General features: G+C 50.3%; 7 protein-coding genes and 1 pseudogene across 8 annotated transcripts, besides 1 other annotated feature; 3 read left to right on the top strand and 5 right to left on the bottom strand.

The window, feature by feature from the left end:
- Positions 1 to 358: 358 nt before the first annotated feature.
- On the bottom strand, positions 359 to 2914 carry NCS57_01058600 (AAA domain-containing protein; the record flags this gene model as incomplete). Its single annotated transcript, XM_053060327.1, has 5 exons — positions 1625 to 2914; positions 1187 to 1574; positions 1032 to 1097; positions 782 to 979; positions 359 to 726 (listed from the first exon to the last, which is right to left on the bottom strand). The coding sequence occupies exons 1-5, from the start codon at positions 2810 to 2812 to the stop codon at positions 359 to 361; spliced, it is 2208 nt and encodes a 735-aa protein (XP_052910721.1). The 5' UTR covers positions 2813 to 2914.
- Positions 2915 to 3768: 854 nt separating this feature from the next.
- On the bottom strand, positions 3769 to 4702 carry NCS57_01058500 (Aldolase-II domain-containing protein; the record flags this gene model as incomplete). Its single annotated transcript, XM_053060326.1, has 2 exons — positions 3769 to 4412; positions 4477 to 4702. The coding sequence occupies 2 exons, from the start codon at positions 4700 to 4702 to the stop codon at positions 3769 to 3771; spliced, it is 870 nt and encodes a 289-aa protein (XP_052910720.1).
- Positions 4703 to 5960: 1258 nt separating this feature from the next.
- Positions 5961 to 6965, top strand: NCS57_01058400 (uncharacterized protein; the record flags this gene model as incomplete). Its single annotated transcript, XM_053060325.1, has 3 exons — positions 5961 to 6329; positions 6381 to 6557; positions 6612 to 6965. The coding sequence occupies 3 exons, from the start codon at positions 5961 to 5963 to the stop codon at positions 6963 to 6965; spliced, it is 900 nt and encodes a 299-aa protein (XP_052910719.1).
- Positions 6966 to 7145: 180 nt separating this feature from the next.
- On the bottom strand, positions 7146 to 8646 carry NCS57_01058300 (Zn(2)-C6 fungal-type domain-containing protein; the record flags this gene model as incomplete). Its single annotated transcript, XM_053060324.1, has 4 exons — positions 7146 to 7641; positions 7693 to 8101; positions 8149 to 8538; positions 8595 to 8646. 4 exons carry the CDS (start codon positions 8644 to 8646, stop codon positions 7146 to 7148), a joined length of 1347 nt encoding a protein of 448 aa, XP_052910718.1.
- A 298-nt stretch (positions 8647 to 8944) lies between these two features.
- Positions 8945 to 10642, top strand: NCS57_01058200 (uncharacterized protein; the record flags this gene model as incomplete). Its single annotated transcript, XM_053060323.1, has 1 exon — positions 8945 to 10642. One exon carries the CDS (start codon positions 8945 to 8947, stop codon positions 10640 to 10642), a length of 1698 nt encoding a protein of 565 aa, XP_052910717.1.
- Positions 10643 to 11623: 981 nt separating this feature from the next.
- Positions 11624 to 12405, top strand: NCS57_01058100 (annotated as a pseudogene). Its single transcript has 3 exons — positions 11624 to 11993; positions 12045 to 12200; positions 12251 to 12405.
- Positions 11624 to 12405: a sequence feature.
- A 666-nt stretch (positions 12406 to 13071) lies between these two features.
- On the bottom strand, positions 13072 to 14436 carry NCS57_01058000 (uncharacterized protein; the record flags this gene model as incomplete). Its single annotated transcript, XM_053060322.1, has 1 exon — positions 13072 to 14436. One exon carries the CDS (start codon positions 14434 to 14436, stop codon positions 13072 to 13074), a length of 1365 nt encoding a protein of 454 aa, XP_052910716.1.
- Positions 14437 to 15498: 1062 nt separating this feature from the next.
- Positions 15499 to 17452, bottom strand: NCS57_01057900 (uncharacterized protein; the record flags this gene model as incomplete). Its single annotated transcript, XM_053060321.1, has 2 exons — positions 15499 to 15958; positions 16011 to 17452. The coding sequence occupies 2 exons, from the start codon at positions 17450 to 17452 to the stop codon at positions 15499 to 15501; spliced, it is 1902 nt and encodes a 633-aa protein (XP_052910715.1).
- Between the last annotated feature and the right edge of the window lie 1393 nt (positions 17453 to 18845).

Raw genomic sequence — 18845 nt, 5'->3', positions numbered from 1 at the left:
CCTTTACTACTATCTGACTTTCTTTCTGTCTCTGTGGGAAGCAAAGGAGCTGTGTATCCCTCTAGATTTGTGTTTATCTGTGACTAGGTATCCCAATAGAGTCCCTTGATCATTGCGAAATCTCAAAACACGATGGCCTCAGAAGCCAAAGCTCATTAGATTTTCCTTTTCACCCTTTCTAGGATACGTAGATGTGAATAGGTTCTCTCGTTAACAGAACCACCAGGGTTTGTATTGCAACTATGACCAGCGGTGAGACATAACTGGCTATCTCCTTTGAGTTCTCGATGTGTATTTACTCCTAGAGGTTTCATCTATGTCCTTCTGACCTCACGCTCTGCCATACCGCGAATCGAGGTTAGCCCTGCGTACCAAGAACCTTGGAACCTCTTCTTCGAATATTGAGCACAATGTCCAGATGGCGCACACCAAGGGGTGCACCTTCATTAGCTGCCATGATCCGTGCAGTCTTGATGGCGCTTTTTATCTGCCTCCCGTTGATATCCCACCGCGAGAGGTTGTCCAAGTCCGCGTTACCAAGATCAACAGAGTCTGGAGGTAGGCGGTTGATGAAGTTGGACCAGATCTGCCTTCGGGCATCTTGGCTCAGGTGATCGTAAGTCAGTATAATATCGATACGAGACTCGAAAGCTGGATCAATCTCCTCAGTTCTGTTAGTGGTGAGGATGAGAACGCCTTGGTAATACTCCAACGAGGTCAAGAATACTAGAGTCGGTTGTTAGCAAAGTCCTCTCTGAAAAGCTAGTTTTGGTATGTTAACCTGATACCAGCTCATTTTGAGCAAGCCTATCGCTAGATCGCTTCTCCAGAAACACATCAGCCTCATCAATGAGTAGCACCGCATTCCAGTGCGAACATTGATGGAAAGCTTCTTTCAGAGAAGATTCGACATCATCGTCTGAAAGGCCCAGGTCGCCAGCCCCAACCCTGTATAGGGGCCTCTTGAGCTCTTCGGCTACTAGACTAGCAGTTAGTATTGAACTGGCTAAAGTGTTCTTGAATATAAGTACTTGATTCGGCGGTCAAAGTCTTGCCCACTCCTGGCGGTCCAGCAAGAAGTAAGATCAATCCCTTTCCTAGATGCCGAAGATGTTAGCACCAAGTTGCACAAGCCCCAGCATACCTAGATAAACATAAAATAGAAATCTTGGTTGGTTTCAAATACCTTTTCCTTCTATAAAATCATCAAAACCTCCATCCTCCTCTTTCGCAGTATGTGCAACCAGGGCTAGAAGTAGTTGTTTCTCTTCATCCGGGATGACGAGGTTGCCCAGCAGCTTCTCATTCCAGGTGATAGGAGTGATGTCACTGACGGAAAATTCGAACCACTTCTTCATACTGAGGGCAAACCCCTTGACGCGTGGTACCGCCAACATACACTGCTTTTCAGTCAGGGCGGTTTGCTGTTGACTCCTCGTGTGACTGCCACTAGGGGCATCAGGGGAATCCGTCTCCTGTCCCCCCTTCTCACTTTCAAGTTCTGTTAGGTTCGGAACTGAATGGTGCTGGAACCTGTAAAAGGCATTGGCGTCGACGATTATGCGCTCCGATATCTATAGCCAGTAAGTAATGAGCGCAATAGTAAGAGCCAAAACCCGCATACAAATATTGTCTCTGGTTCCCAACCGGACTCTAAATGCACCAACCCATTGTAGTTTTTGATGTGCTGGCCGCATAAACCTTCAAAGGTCCTTCCTCTGGCAGTCAAACGCTGTTTGATTTTCTCTTGATCTGGATGAGCCGCGAGAGGGAAAGCATCAAGATCCGTCGCCTTGCGGAATCCCTGAAAGCTCTCAATCTTCCAAGTCTTTTCTCTGTACCCAAGTCTCGTCCCATTCCAATCCAACACCTGGACTCGGAGTACGCATACGAGAACTCCCATAAACTCTTTGTCGATGGACGCATGCTGCAGGATGCCGGCTGAAAGCACACCATCCTTAGATCTCAGTACGATCTCGCCAGGCACGAATGCCATCAGAATGTTGGGAAAGGTGGTGTAGCGAGTCTTTCGGAACTCCTGAAAGGCTTGAAAAGAACTATGCAGCTCCGTTTCTAGGGTTTTCCGTAGGAGCTGGAGGAGCCCCTTTGACTTTTCGTTGTCTGCGGTCTTTTCTGCCAGGAGTAAGCGATCCCAACGTTGCACCAGGCCCATGAAGGGGGGCCGAAGCTCAATAGTCGGGGCTGCCGCATCAATATTGGCGCATCCAGAGAATATATCTGCGAGACAGTTCTTCAGCTCGGGACTCTGAACAACAATACGGTCTGTCTGGAGGGTGGCATTGTGATAGTGGAGGATAGCAAAGTCCCTGGCCTCGTCCCTTCCACCAAGCGCCCTGTCAAGCCTGTGCTGAACACCACTGGCAATCGGAACTTTGGTCGAGTAGATCGTTTCTCCGGCCACGTTTTTCTCCTTCGTGTCATAAAGGTGCCTTAGTTCAGCTTTCCCGCCGGGTTCGTATTTGTCCTCATCCTTCACGTCGTCTCTGTGGTTGGAGCTGGAATGGCTTGATGAATAGTCCCTTGTAGAGGAGCCGCCGCTAGACTCTGTGTCGTTTTCCCCAGTCCCAGTTCCGAAAGATGCAGATGTTTGATTCGACCGAGTTGATTCTTTATTGACAGGGGCCTGAGAATGATGATCCTCTTGTCGAACAATGTCTTCAATTCCGGGCGCAAAGTCGTCATTGTGGCCTATTTCTGATTGGGGCGTCTTGGCTGTAAACTTTTCGTCATCTAGCGCGTGTTGAATGTCAGTGAGCTGGTTTCCAAGCCTGGCCCCTTTGTTGGCCTGCATCCTGTGTGATATCTTGTTTGCCAAGGGTCTTTGGACTAGGTTCCGGGGTTGAGAGGTTCTCCAGGCGAGCGAGCAGGGCAAAAAGAGGAGAATGCGCGAGGAAGATAGGGTTATGAGAAACTTTTTAATCTGCAGGTTGTCTATTCCCTTAAAGGGGTATGTCAGCTTTTTTTTTTTTTTTTTTGGCCTCAGGCCAGGTATCTCAGTTCCAGATTGCGATACCGAGGCAGCTGAAGGCCGACCCATTGGGCCTCCTGCATGCAGCCTGAACAGACCTGGGCAGCCTTCTTCCGGGAGATTTTCCAAACCCTTGTTCAAGTTTGATTGAAAATCTCACCCTATTGGCCACCCTTAGACCGGCCGAGTCGAGTTGAGGCCTCCTGGGATAGACATGCCAGCTCACTTGGCGTATCTCAGCTCAAGCCCGTCCCAAGATCCCACTGGCCTACAATTCTGTGTTATGATATCATATGGCTTGCCATAATTGAGCCGTTTTGCTTTTTCTGACCTGTCAAATTGGTGTGAAGCTCGGGGTTGCATGGATCGTGGATAGCTGAAGAATAACCCTGACCAGCTGGTGACGACCTTTTCAGCTCTGCTCCGTACGCCATCTTGGATTGTCTTGGCCTCTTTTCTTATCAGCTCTCGGTCGTTCCCAACAGCTACTATGCTATACATTATAGCAACACTCTTTTATCGCTCATACCTCTTCTGAGTGGCAGTCGGTCACCGAGACTTTGGACCCAACGAGGCACCCTTCTGCAGCACTGGCATATGTCTAGGGCGCTCCAACCCCGCAAAAGAAGACACCCATCAATGGCAATTAAAAAAAGGGTGTTGAAAACTATATTTCTAACTCCTACGCCTGATACCTTTTCTACCTCTGCAGGAACGGGAGTAACTTGCTTGGCAGAACATATGTTAAAAAATGGGTCTTGTTCACGACTATCTTGGAACTATAGAAGGAAGTCGCCTCCACTCTCTTTCAGCGTATACTGATACTCGGGCTCAAACTGCAGATACATGACCTCGGGAGTCCCAGTCCCGTCTTTGGTGTACTGTGCCTCCTCATCGCTCACCAAGGTCTTGGCAAGCTGCGATCCATCAGGGGCGACGGCTGCTTCAACGAGCAGCTGAGCATGACATGCCCTCTCCAAGGCGATAAAGAAGGCTGCAGCCTCGCCAATTGTGCCCCCTGCAGTCAGCAGACCGTGATTCTGCAGAATGATATTCTTCTTGGTAGCACCAAGCGCATCAGCAAGACGGGCACCTTCCTCCTTGGCAAACACGACACCGCCAAAGTTGGCGTACACGGCAAGATCCTTGTAGAACATGCAACTGTCCTGATTGATCATCTCGATCGGCTTGCCAAAGGTTGACCACGCGCGGCCATAGGGGCTGTGCAGATGGCAGGCAGCGTTAATGTCTGGGCGACGCTTGTGGATGGCGGCGTGGATGATGAACCCGGCTTTGTTGACAAGCTTGTCTGCGCCGCCGATCCGGTTGCCCTCTTCGTCGATGTGGACGAGGTCAGACACTTTGATGAGGCCAAAGTGGACGCCATAAGGGTTGATCCAGAAGGTGTTTGGCTGAACAGAGTCTACTCAGCCGTTAGTATTAGGCGTCTTGGTGTATCACAGGCCTGATCATATCCTGTGGCCTACCTCTCAAGCTAATGTGACCACTGCTTCCATCTGCATAGCCAAGTCTCGCAAAAACGCGAAAGGCTCCAGCCATTTGTTCTAGTTGCCATCGTCTTGTTGCCTCCTTTGTTGGAAACTGTGGAATCTTTTGCAGCCGCTTCACCTTGCCATCCTTGTCTGTCGAGACATTCAAGCTGGACTGGCTTGGCGGAGTGGCTGTGGTTGTGATAGTGGCAGTCGAAGACATGATTGATGTTCTCACGATCAAACGGGAGTATACACCCGAGCTGGTTCAATCGTCTGATATGCACTTGAATGATACAAGAGGAAATGTTTACGGCGGGGATGGTCATATATAACCGGCGTCTTCTGAGTGGTGAGTCGTGTTTAGTCACCCGGATGTGTGCCGTAGGTTTTCGGGTATCATCCGCATGTTACCATCCTGAAGCGTATGACGGCATTGACGCTGTGTCCTTATCCGCCATAGGTACAGAGTTAACTGTGGACATATCCGCCCCTTATCCGTGGCTGTATTGAGGGAGCGTGCGTGCCCTCACCTAACTGCTCACGACCTTTTTCTAATTCTTAAAAAACCAATTACTAGTATGGCTTCTTCCCATAAGGATGGGTATGTCAGTTAATGGCACGGTTTTGGTATCAGGTCCCATAAGACATAGCACTACAAACGCAAGCCATACTAACTCAACGTAAAGTAAAGAGAACCTAGGATAAGCATAGAAGACCTTTTCCTATTAGGATATCGTTTTCTGGCCGGCTACTATTTCGTCACAAACTTGTCGAAGGTCCTTCTGAGGCGCCATCACCGTCTTAAGGATTGATACTCGATACCAATTGAAACATATTAACCCAGGATGCACGTCGAAATAGGGTACAGTGACCAAGCAAGTCAAATAGAGCGATAGGTTAAAGCTATTAATAGGCACCTCAATGAGCTACGTCAACCTTAAAATTAAGCTAATCCGGATCTTAGCCAGACCCAGCGCCGCATCCTGGGTGGCCATTGTGAAGAATGCACGTGAAAGATCTTCTCCAATAAAAGGATCAAGAAATGCTCATTAGGAAGATCAAAATTCTTCCAGATTCTGTGGGTGACGCAAGACTGATTATTTGATTTATAATCCTCCTCCCTTGACCACCCATGAGTGGCCCCATCCTTACTGCTTACCACCCTTGAGGACCCGCCACTTGACGGTCAAGTTCAGCTCGAAGGATCGTTAATAACATAATTCTTGGCTTGTATTCGGACTTTCGGTCTTTCGGGTCCTATGTGTCTGTCCATATACGTAAAATGAATCATTTTGTATGAGATTTTCGGACTTTCGGACTCATGTATCTCAGATTGACTTGGTTGACGCCATAAAGGTAACTAAGATGAGCGGGTATATAAGGATGAGCATCCTATCATTCAGATTTCAATTGAGTAACCTTCTGCGTGCTTTTTAAAACACACTGTAATATAATTACCATCCTCTGTTCTTTTCAGCATGGCTCCTCACATCACTGTTGTCCCCGCATCCACAAAGGCCGGCAGAGAAACCATCCGTGTCCTTCTCAACTCCGAGAGCAAGCCCCACGTCCGCGGAATCTATCGAGACGCATCCAGGGCCCCCTCCAAGTTTGTTCAAAACGCCAACTTTGAAGCCGTCCAGGGCGATGTTGGGGCCGGCACCGGCCTTGATTTTGGTAGCTCGGACGCCGTCTTTTACATCCCACCGCCCATCTATGACGGAACAGACTCGGGGGAGTTTGCTACTCGTGCTGGAAACAACGTCAAGAGTGCTCTAAAGGCATCACCCAGCGTCAAGCGACTTCTCCTATTTTCCGCGATCGGTGCTCAAAATGATCACGGCATCGTACGTCACTCTTCTAGATTTGACTTCTATTACTAACGAGACGGGAATTAGGGTATCCTGCGCCTCAACCACATCGCTGAGAACATTCTCAAGGATGCGGTGCCAGAGGTTATAATCGTCAGGCCCTCCTACTTCCAGGAAGACCTCGCTTCTGTGCTTGAGGAAGCACGGGCAGACCCGCCGGTTATCACCTCGATCTTCACCCCCGCGGATCACAAGATTCCCATGGTACGAGATATACCCCTTTCAAGCTCTGAATTGCATACTAAAACTCTACTCTAGGTGAGCCTCAAGGACATCAGCGAGATCTGTGCAAACTCCCTCCTCGCAGAGACAGCGAAGCCCAGCCCTCACTACTTCAAGCTATTTGGGCCCAGATCCTACAGCGCTCTTGACCTGAAGAAGGCAGTCGAGGAGGTTATTGGCAAGACAGTTGAGCTCAAACTCATCGAGAGAGATCAACTTTCCGAGTTCTTTGCGAAGCAGCTTCCTGAGCCCTATGTGCAAGAACTCGTGGACATGACGACGGCTGGTTTGCCTGGTGGAGTTATTAACAAAGACTTTGTGTATGATGATGACACTGTCAAGGGGATAGTTGAGTTGGTTGACACACTGCGAGAGCTGTACACCAAGTAAATGTTAGAAGCAATGAGTGTAGTATTAGTGCAGACTATATCTGCGAGATCGAGTCTCTGAACGGATAATTAGACCAAATTCAAAATACACAATAGCACCTCCGTCGCTAAATAACATTGAACAATCTTCACCCGTCCTATTTTTACCTTCAAGGCAATTTACCTCCCCACAGGTATTACTTCACATGATTAATGCTTGATTTGGCCCTCCAAGAAGTCGAGTCCACCTGGTAGTCCCTTGAACAGCCCAGAATCCCCGAATTTGCTCTATGGCTCTGAGAACGTTGCCACACCCCGTCAGAGAGTGAAGTGTCTGCAATCGCTCGAGAAAGAACTCGCGATGACTGTCTGTAGAACTCTCAGCTGCAACGACAAAGTATGCCCATGCTAGAAGATGCCGGCCAATGATATTGTCGTATGTGTTGACTTTGTTTGCAATCTGCTTGAATCTCTCGACCGATTGGACTGTCTGATGCATCGGGGGATTGTTTGTGGCTCTTTGGACGTAAATGTCACAGGCCATGGTGATGAGATCAAAGATGTATGACATTAGCTCCTCATGCTCGGGGTGTAGCCTCAGACAGAATCGCAGAAACTCGAGGCATGCCTCGCCGTGAGTCAAGAGGAATTCGGATCCGTTTGCCTCGTCAAAGAGCGATTCCCCAAATAGAGAGACCCTGTCAAATGGTCAGACACCTCAAATTCCGCCTCGGCCAATGCTAACCCACCGTAGAATTTGGATCTTGACGAAGCGTCCGAGCACCAAGTTCTCGCTTTCCAAGTTCTGCTCGAGAACCATGTTCTTGATAAGTGTGCGTAATGAACCATATATTAACTTGAAGTTGTCGCTTCCACTGATCATCTCTCTGATGTGCAGTAAGAGGAGCGCCGTCTGGGCTAGCTCATCTTGAACCGGAGGGCATTGATTCGACCGTTCAACGAGATCACGAAGAAGACTGCCGTATGTAGGTGAGTAAGGGGCACAGCTATTAGTTTTCAAGGCAAGGTGTTGCTCTGCGACGACTACAATGGCTTTTCTGATCATGGAGTCGAGCTCGGCGTAGGGAAGTACCAAATCTCGGTAGCCATTGAAGCCAAGGTTGATGACGGCCGTGATCTGGGCGATATGATCCGAGACTGTGGCATGTTAGGGCCCCGGGTCCAGCAGTAGAAATTCCACTTACAATACTGAAGAAAGAAACGGGTCCTCCCGTCAATATGATCAAGCCCCCAGTCCAAGTCCCAAAGTTTGCTGTCAGTTGTTGCGATATCTTCATCCTCGGCTAGATTATCCGCATCAGGGGAATTTGACTTCGGCAGTGGCGTTGTCTCGACAACCTTGTCATCGGGAGAACAAGGTTCTTCGTCCTTTTTGGCAGTTGGACTTGGATCTTTCTTGTATGAAAGCGTGTCGGGAACAAGCTTGTAAGCAAGTTTCCCTCGAGAAGCCACACCCTCGTTGAAGCGATACCTGATTCCAAGACCGCTGCACTTGACGCCTTTTGCTCGGCATTTATAGCACTCGGGCTCATTCCGATCACAATCAATGCGGCGTCGAGCACATTCGTGGCATCCTATCAGCCATTGTTAGTCTCGTCCACGAAAGCAGCAGCGGCGGTGTCTCTCGCACCCTTGACCTTGGGCCTCTTCTTCCCTTTCTTGGCAACACTCGAGTTTGGCATCTGCGTCAGAGCTTGGTCTCTCGCTTATTCTTCAGCGCAAAACGGTTTGGCATGGTTTGTTAAAAGAAGCAAGCTGGAAAGAGGGACGCCGATGAGGAGAAGGCCGACCAACCAATTGCAGCAATCGAACACGAAGAGGGGACGCGTTTCCTAAAGTGGAAGCTTGACGGAGAAGGTCGGCGGCGTTCAACTTCTGAACAATCATCGTCGAGTTTCTTATCATACGAGCTGAATATTTAAGGCGAGGATTGCCAAGCTGACGATTTTTGAAGATCGGCATTCAATTTTGAGCTTCACCATGTCCACCCAGGACTATATCTTTGACCTTGGGTCGTACCATCGTCGCATCACCACGCGCAATGACGAAGCCCAAACTTGGTTCGACCGCGGTCTGATCTGGGCGTACGCATTCAATCATGAAGAATCAGCATCTTGCTTTGAGAGGGCCATCAAAGCTGACTCCAACTGCGCCATGGCATACTGGGGTCTGGCTTATTGCGTCGGTCCCAACTACAACAAGCCATGGAGCTACTTTGACGAGAAAGATCTCGCAGCCGTCGTCCAGCGCGGCCATGAAGCAGCCAAGCTTGCTGAGGCAAACACCGATGGAATTACCCCGGTCGAGAAAGCTCTCATCAAAGCAGTCCAGTACCGATATCCTGCAGAGAAGCCTGAAGGAGCCGAGGCTTGCGTTCATTGGAATCAAGGCTTCGCCGATGCAATGGAGGAAGTATACAAGGAATTCCCCAACGACCTCGATGTCATTACCCTCTACGTTGATGCCGTCATGAACCTCCATCCTTGGAACATGTGGGACCTAAAAACTTGCGAACCAACCGAAGGGGCACGAACAATCGAGATGAAGAACCTTCTTGACCACGCATTGACTCTTGACGGGGCGTTGAAGCATCCTGGACTGCTTCACATGTACATCCACCTCATGGAAATGTCACCTTCTCCCGAATCTGCTCTGCCCATCGCAGACCATCTCCGAGGCCTCGTTCCTGATGGCGGCCACCTACACCACATGCCAACTCATCTCGACGTTCTCTGTGGCCAGTACGAACAGGCTATCACCTCCAACTCGGATGCAATCGTCGCCGATGAAAGATTTCTCTCCCAGGCTGGACCGATCAACTTCTACACCTTGTACCGAGCGCATGACTACCACTTCCGCGTCTACGCAGCCATGTTTGCTGGGAAATACCAAGTCGCTATCGAGACTGTCGAGCGATTGGAATCATCCATGCCCAAGAGCCTTTTACAGGTGGAATCACCCCCGATGGCAGACTGGCTGGAGGCGTTCCTCACATTGCGTGCTCATGTCCTGATCAGGTTTGGGCTCTGGGAGGACCTTGTCAACCTTGAACTACCAGAGGATCAACAGCTCTATTGTATGACCACTGCGATCACTCACTACGCGAAGGGGGTGGCCTTTGCCGCGTCGGGACGAGTCAAGGAAGCCGAAGACCAACGCCGTCTTTTCCAGGACGCCGTTCAAAAGGTAGCACCATCACGGACTCTCTTCAACAACACGTGTTCGGATATCCTTCAGGTTGCCGAAGCTATGTTGGATGGAGAGCTAGAATACCGGTTGGGTCACTTTGATGCTGCGTACGAGCATTTACGCAAAGCCATCGATCGAGAGGATAACCTCCCTTACGATGAACCCTGGGGCTGGATGCAACCCACACGGCACGCATATGGAGCCCTCTTGCTTGAGCAGGGCCATGTTGAAAAAGCCCTCGAGGTATACATGGCCGATTTGGGCATGATAGACACTCTCCCCCGTGCGCTGCGGCATGAGAATAACGTCTGGGCTCTCCACGGTGTTCATGAGTGTTTGTTGACGCTGGGTCGAGAGTCTGAAGCCAAAGAACTGGAAGGCAAGCTTTCAGCTGCAGTTGCCGCAGCAGATGTGCCTGTTCACGCGTCTTGTTTCTGTAGATTAGAGACGGAGTCGAAGTGCAAGAGCTCTGGAGCGTGCAAGGCTTAAGAGATGTAGGATCAGTGGTGTTTTCATGTAGGCACTGGGGAAGGATTGTTACGAAGAACAATGATTGCCGCACAGCAGAAACTCTCACCGACTGTCCCATTCAGAGTGCCATGGAGTCTCTTCTGCTAGGGCCCTCAGCGATACATGGATCAAGGTTGACCGCCGCTCGGAAATTTCGTCCTTCTCCGGAATACTTCTGCGCCCTTTAGCAAAACAGCGATTGATCATTCATGAATAAATAGTCAAAAGAATACGAGCAAACCAATAGAATCAAAGAGAATAGTCAAGAGCCCTGAGCTTCGAACTCCGGTCTCTCAGTGAACATGTTCCTAGCCCACATGGGACAGGTTACATAGCATATTCAAGGTTTATAAAAGGCGGACTTGTCAAGCATTGGTGGAAACCAGGACTAACAGCGGATGTATAGACTTCGGGCCCTCGGTGTCATATAGCCCGTATGCGGTGATCCAGGGGCAGGGGATGCCATGATTGAGAACCAAAATCGTTCTACAAACAATCATCTCAACTGGAGACGAGACGGCTCCTAGTTTCAAAAATCCCTGCAAAGTCCTTGAAACACATGGGATCAGCAGTAAATGTTCCCAGAGCCCTGGATAAGGCGGCCTCATCCATGTTTCAACCTCGCCAAGTCATTCGTGGCATTCAGTCAACCGAACCTCGTATTATAAACGGCTGCAACGTCGTTTGAAACATGATACATCCCGGAATAGGAACGACGATCAACGGAGGTGAACCTGCGACAGGATCAGTCTGAGACGCTGGTGGTTGGGGCCTCTCGGAGAATAACTCCACCACTCGCTTCGCGTGCCGGAATTAACGGGACTCGGACCTGGAGAGTTGAGATGGTCCGCCAATCACGGCTGGTGTTTGTTCATTGATGAAACTACCTTTGACTGATATATATAAGACGTTTGATTCTTGCCAGTTGGAATCGAAAATCATCACTAAGCTTTACCAGAAAAACAGTTCAAAATGCCTTCCTCCAGCCAGATCCTCTCCGCCCTCGCCGCCATGGCCGTCGCCTCTGTGCAGGCCGCCATGGGCCCTGCCTTCAGCACCGGCCCTGTGGGCGCCAACTCGTGGATCCGAGAGGCCACTTCGACTCTTGTTCTCCCCGACGTCCCCAGCGGATCATCTGGTGTTGCCTCCCTCTGGGTCGGTATGGGCACCGACAAGGGCGATCTGATCCAGTCCATCGCCGACAACTGGCAGTCTGACAAGTGGAGCATCTTTGCCTACACTCTGGTCAAGACTGGAGAGAACTCTCAGATGCCTGTTCAGGATGAGAACCCTACACCTGCTGGCAAGGGTGACCGCATCACCATGCACTGTAAGAGTCATCAACCTATAGCATTAATAACAGACTAACAAGAATAAACAGACAAGTACGACGATTCCACCCAGGAATACGTCCAGTACGTCTCCATCAACGGCCAACAGGTCTCTACCCTGAGCACATCCAAGGGCCACCACGCCATGGGCTGGGGCAGTGCCGTCGAGTGCGGCGCCGAGGACTGCGGTTCCATCGGAGCTCACCGTAAGTCTCGACCACCTTTCAACCTATACGAAAGCTAACGCCTTCCTCAGAGTGGGTTGACACCAAGATCATCCTCGACACCCCCGACCCCAACTACGTCCAGACCCTCGGCAAGGGCCAGGGCGTCACCGGTGACCTCACCACCGAGGACGGCGGCAAGACCTGGGTTGCCAGCGAGATCAACATTCCCGCCCACACCTTCTAAGCGGGTATCTGGGTCTCTTCTAGTATATAGTTTATGTGTTGATTCTGCATTAAAGCCAGTGTATATGATTCGCGTCGATCGCGAAAAGTCAATGACCAATATAGAACTTCTTCTTTTCCAATGACGTCTTGGTCGTGTACAATAGAGGCGTCATATCAAATAAGGGGAAAAAATACTTGATGACACATCCTCCCAGTGAAATATCATTATCATTTGAATAGCAAGCACGAGTTCCGTTTACCTATGCATCTACTACCCTCCACCACTGCCTATCAATAGACGCTCTAGTCAATCTAATGTTTTACTCATCCCTTCAACACTTTAACCAAAATACCCATAGCCCCTGTTTTATCTCCTAAAAACAACCACTCTCCAAACCCAAAACAAGAATGAGTCCTTTTCTTCCTTCACCTCGCCACGATTTTGTGAGTTCTCGTGGATGCCGGAAATCGGCAAGATCTGATCGGATATCGAATCGAGCGAGTCGGAATGGCGACGATATATCCTGGCGGTCTCTGAATAGAGCTACTCAATCTCGACTGAGAGGCGTGTTGATGCCGAACTATTTCCAAGTCACCGATTGAGTCCCGGATCTTGCACAATCATAGCTAGTATCAATGACGTACAGTGAATTGGCTTCGAGCAAGACAACTCGCCCACTCAGCTCTAGGCCTGTCTCCTTGTAGCAACCTTTGCCCATCTACAAAAGTCCACAACCTCCAACTCTTCCAATGCCTCGTTAGAGTCCTGATAGACAAACACCAACCTCCCAAAAATATCAACAAACCACCGATGAGTCCTCTGTCCCTTCCGCAGGATCTTTGTGCCAAGCTCCTCGCCATCTTTGGCGTAAATCTTCAGTTCCGCAGGCCAGACGACGGTTTCCGGTTCCTCATAGTCAATCCTTTTGATAACAGTAAAGAAGAACCGGTCGAGTAGGATACCGGCGTCGAGCTCATAGGGTTCTTCCAGATTGGAGCTGTAATATATGGCAAATAGTTCCGCGCCTTCCGGGTCGCAGAGCGTCATGTCCCAAGGATATGTGACCATAGTGCCATCTGAGAACTTGCACCATGATGAGTTGGCACGCGTCACTAGTTCCGCCCTGGCTCTCGTGATGGGGCTTCCATCTGTCGTCCAGAAGTCTGTGAACCACAAGCCTATGTGGGGAGTATAGAAGACAATGTTCTGGTGCAGGTCTAGCATGGCGCTCGGGTTGTCTTCAGGAGCAGAGTACTCGTAGACGCACTTCAAGGTGTCTAGATCCCAGACCCTGACATGTCTTTCGCTCCCCGTCGCCATGAGGTTCTCCCCCGGTTTCTCTACATCATGAAACGTGCATCCGTGTTCTGGGTGTACCAGCTCTCCACGCTTCACACCGTGAGCATCCCAGACCTCGAATATTGTCTTGGATGTTTCACCTTCTTCCGTTACGCGGAAGGTCAAGACATGTCGATCTTGTGTCCACCACTGCTGCAGCGGCCTGTAGGCTCCAAATGAGCCAGACAATGACCAATCTTTAATGTTGCGGGCCACTATTTGGTCGTCCTCGTTGCCCAGAAGGCGGGAAGAGTTGTCGAAGCAGCACATAAGGCGCATGGTTTTTCCCTTGTGTAGCAGTTTCAAACCCCTATGGTCCAGGGTGTAAATGTCGATTTCATCCTCCACAAGTTGACGGGACAGGTAATGAACATCCTGCTTGCCCATACACACCAAACTATCGTCTGGGTCGTCGGAGCGCAAGTCTATTCGCTTGCATTTCGGGTTGGTCCCGCGGTTGATGGCATCAGCCGAGCGGCAGATGCGAAGATAAATATCCCGTAGGTGGTATCTGTCGGTGTACTGATCGATCAAGCTGTCCGCGTAACCAAACCGCCTGATGTACTCTCGCCATGCAGAGACAGGCTCCTTACTTTCCCACAAGGCTTTGGTGATGCCCAAAGCAGTGAAGAGATCCTTTTCTTCCAGGTGGTGCACGATGTGCTGCGCCAGCTCCAAGGTGTGAAAGACTCTGTCGGCAGGTTGAGTCATTCTGTTGAAGTGGTGTAACAATTCGGACGACCAGGGTGTAGTATAGGGCTAAAGGGGATCCCAAGAGTGAAAGCCTATTTGAAATGGAGTATTGGGACTGAAGTGGATGAAAGTGTCGAGTTTAACAATGAGAAGCAGTTCAATTTAGGCAGCCAGAGAAGAGGTCAACTTGCATAATGTCACCTTTTGTGGAGGTCAGCTCTGTGGCAGTACATCTGCTTACCGACCAGGATACCCTCCAGCCGCGCCAAGACTACAGTAGTGAAGCCATATCTATGTCCCTGTGCTCAAGGAAAAGTTACAATATGCTAATAGACGCGGTTTTTGGGTTTTCGAAAAGTGACTTTGATAGAATAGTCAGACATGCAACCTTAGTTACCCCAGAGTCAAAGCAGTCTTTTTGCATGTCATGACAATATAGAGACCAACACTAGACATTCGTGGGCAAAATTTTAACACAGAAAAATATTCAGAGATTAAAATGGGTTCTACTTGAGAGAAGCCTAGTAAACGTGATGCAGAACGAGGGAGTCGGTGTGACATGTTATAACGACGCTGGGTCTTAGACACAAAGCCACTTTACCCGAGTTAACAGAGCGATAATTCACACCATGCTCAAATGTACGAAGATTAGAATTAGATGAGAGCGATTTCTCAACCGAGGAATAAAGAAACATGTCTATCCTGGCTTATTATCGCGATGTAATTAGTTGTGAAGACATGCTTCTGAAGCGCAGATACCCTGAACTATCACAACAGCTAGCTGAACCATCACACAAAGATTGACTTGTCGAACATAACCAGATGCTTGATGTTTTTATAAAAATTTGACATTTTTATATAGGGTATTACATTACGTGCCAGTCAGTATATCACCATCTCGCATCATGTTCCTAGACATGACCAGGCGAGATAAACATTTTTCAGATCCGCTGCCTCCCCATGTTGCCGGTCCCCATGAACATGACATCACAAAACGCCATGCCTCCCGGCAGATGCCCGACAACTCCAAATGAAACAGCATGCTATACAATATGAAGCAAAAAACACAGAAATGACCATTTAGACGGTCTCCTTGTTGGCGTTGCTGGTCACGCTATCCCGTCGAGCCACACACGACGCGAGAGCCTCGTTGTTCTGGTTCTCCTTCTCCTCTTCCTCGGACGAAGAAGCAGCACCCATGGGGGGACCGGTAGGGGCGTAGTTGCTCCTCTGTCGGATCTTGGCGCCATACTTGTAGAAGATGAAGGGAATAGGAGCGAGAACGGCAGCAACACAGCCGAGGAGAGTGGCAGCGTACTGGATACCCATACCCTCAAACATCTGACGAGCAAACAGAGGGAATCCAGCACCGCAAAGAGATCGCAGGAAGGTGTTACCAGCGATGGCAGAGGCGGCGAACATGAGGTAGGCGTCGACGAGATAGTTGAGAGACTGAAGGAAGATGGACATGAGACCGAAACCGGTGAAGAGACCGCTCAGAGCGGGGACGATCCAGTGGACGCTGCGAGTGTATCCAGTCCTGGCAATTGTTAGACACCGAGATTCAGTGAGAGGGAGAAAGAGAAGCTTACCATCCGAACCAGAAGATACCGATAGCAAAAGAAACACCACCAGCCATGACGTTGGGAAGACGCCACTCAGGGATGGGAATGCCATTGTTGGCCGCAAGCTTGCGGAGGTACCAGGGCTGCTGAGCAATGACGGAAGCACCAGCAATGAGCTGACCACAGATCATGCCAAAGAAGGCCAGGCCAGACTCGCCCATGTTGAAGCCGTGGACACCGACAAAGACGAGAGGATAAGCAGTGAGGAAGAGGTAGAGCAGGCCGTAGATGAAGCTCATGTAGATGGAGAGAAGCAGAATAATGGGCTCGGTAAAGAGCAGACGCAGAGGTCGAGAAAAGTTCTTCTGGACGAGCTCCTTGAAGTCAACCTCGATTTCCTCCTGCTTGGCGTGGATACCCCAGTTCTTGGTGCGTCGTCGCAGATCGGCGGCCTTCTCGATGAGAATCACAGGGGGGTAGGTCTCCTCGAGGAAGATGCAGTCGAGAATCAGAGCGGTGAAACCCATGATGGTGGGAAGGTACTCAGTCCAGCGCCAGCCGAGGTGAGACTCGACGATGAAGCCACCAATGAAGGGAGCGAGCAGAGGACCAGTAAAGACGGCCATTGAGAAGAGTGTAATGGCTGTTCCTCGAGTTCGGTTGTCAAACATGTCGGAAAAGACAGCAGCGACGACAGCAAGAGGACAAGCACCGAAGAAGCCACTGAAGAATCGGCAGAGAAGGATAGTCTGGATATCCTTGCCAGTAGCACAGCCAATGGAGAAGATGGAGAAACCAAACATGGAGATGAGCAGAGGAAGACGTCGACCTCGCAACTCGGAGAGAGGAGCCCAGAGCGAAGGTCCAAAAGCGAAACCAAGAACGTAAAAGGTTGTTCCCAAAAGACCAACCTCGGTACCCACGTGGTACTCCTTGGCGACAATCTGAGTAGCGGCGGAGAAGATGGAGGATGTGAAGGCGGAAGTCATGGTGGTGAAGCCAAGCACAGCAGCAGTGATGAGCTTCTTCCTCAACGGCCAATTCTGCGAATGCATTGGGTCATCGGGGCCATCAAACTCGACGACATACTCCTCCTGCTCAGGCAGCGGAGGGGGATACGGCTTTCCGGCGCCAAAGGCAGGGAGGGGATGTCGGGAGGCACGAGAGCTCGTGCGGGAGCGCACACCACCACCGACGGTGGCATTGTGCTGGCTGCGGGCGGTCGCGATACGGCTCAGCGCCGTGGGGTGACGCTCTAGGTCGCGTTGGGTCGAGATGCGGCTGATGGTGTTGTAGGGCTGGGCGAGAGAGTTGCTCCGTCGGCGGTTCGAGGAGGAGGATGAGGATGATGAGACGGTGGAAGCAGACAGGACGCGCTCAATCTCGCCGCTGGCGCGCTGCTGGTATTGCTGAGGAGATGCATCGCGCTCGGCGTCGATCATCCCCTGGTCTACGGGATTGATAGGCATGGCGAATATGGTTCTGCGCAAGTCTGTGTGTATAGAGTACTCGCTCTCAGAGATGAAGCAAGTTGGAGAGGAATTGGTATGTAGAATCGATTATGTAGTGAACCGGTTCGAGTCGAAAAAGATGGTGTGAAGGCGATAGAAAATATAACCAACGTCGAACGGGCGCAGAGCAGAATAGACGGGAGCTGTCCCCTCTCTTGTTCGTTCGGGTTCGGGCTATGACGCTATAGCTGAAGCCGGTTTAAGGGTTCGCTCAAGGTTGAGAAAGTCGGCCGACGCTACTGTATAAGGGCGAGTCAAGGACGGATGAAGGATGCCGGTTGCGGTCGAGTAGGTAATAATCGGAGTGATGAGTGGGATGAACAAGTGTACTGGGTATAGGTAGTCAAAGACGGGCTGGACACGCTCAAGCACTTTTAATTAAGCAAGAAAAAGATACTGTCATGAGATCTAAAAGTAATGGGGATAGCTTGTTTGAGTAAAGTAGGCAACATGATCATGGGGTGACGGCATCTATATAATAAACAAGGTCCAAGATTTCTCCAAGCTCCCTCCCCACGTGTCAGAGGCAATCTCGTTTTCTCTTCCATCCAAAGCGCGAGGACCCGAAGCTAAACAACAATTACTAAACCCATGACTGACAAGAGCACGAAACCCTGTCAGTCAATTGGCAAGAAATCTCTGTTGTGGCGGCCCTTTTGCAGGCAAGCAAGCATCAGAAAAGAGATGCATGGTATGGTCCACACCGGAGCAAGGGGTCCCACTCTTTTCTCGGCAGCCGCTCTCGGCACCGGCACCGTCTCCCTCGTGTTTTTACCAGGGGGTGACTCCGTAAGTGACCCAGCAGATGCAGGACACGCAGGGCCAAGCACTCGATATCCGGAGCAGAGACTGGTATATCCGTTTAGATGATCCCATGACGACGCTTCGCAGGGGGAACAATTTGTCAATTACTCAGCCTCTCCATGGATGAGTTGCTCGCTCAGCAACAAATGCACCTCGCTCTCTCGCTCTCGGCCGCGGCGCTCACCACGGAGCCGAGATCCGTGAAAGACTCACTCTCTGACCCAACAACTCGAGAAATCTTGATAAGCCGGTCCCCATTATTGGGCTCCAAAGGGCCGCCTGATTTCAAGTCCCCGAAGCCCCACCGTTCCCCTGGGAATATCTTAAAGAAAGTGTAAGGAATGAATTCCTCGACAACAGCAGGGGCCACAGCTTTATCATCAAATCCAGTCAGTTCCCCCGAGCTTCATGACCCCCTGACGGGAAGTATCCTTGCCGTTCAACTGCCTAAATCCAAACTTTCATTCATGCCTGCCCGGCTTTTCGTTGAGCAAGCATGGCTTAAACCCGATGTTGGCTCTCCCTTTAAACATACCACAAAGGCGTC

The sequence above is a fragment of the Fusarium keratoplasticum genome, chromosome 8 (genome assembly GCF_025433545.1).
Source record: "Fusarium keratoplasticum isolate Fu6.1 chromosome 8, whole genome shotgun sequence".
Taxonomy (NCBI): Eukaryota; Fungi; Ascomycota; class Sordariomycetes; order Hypocreales; family Nectriaceae; genus Fusarium; species Fusarium keratoplasticum.
Note: the sequence above shows the minus strand (reverse complement) of the source record. Positions and strands in the feature narration are given on the sequence as shown.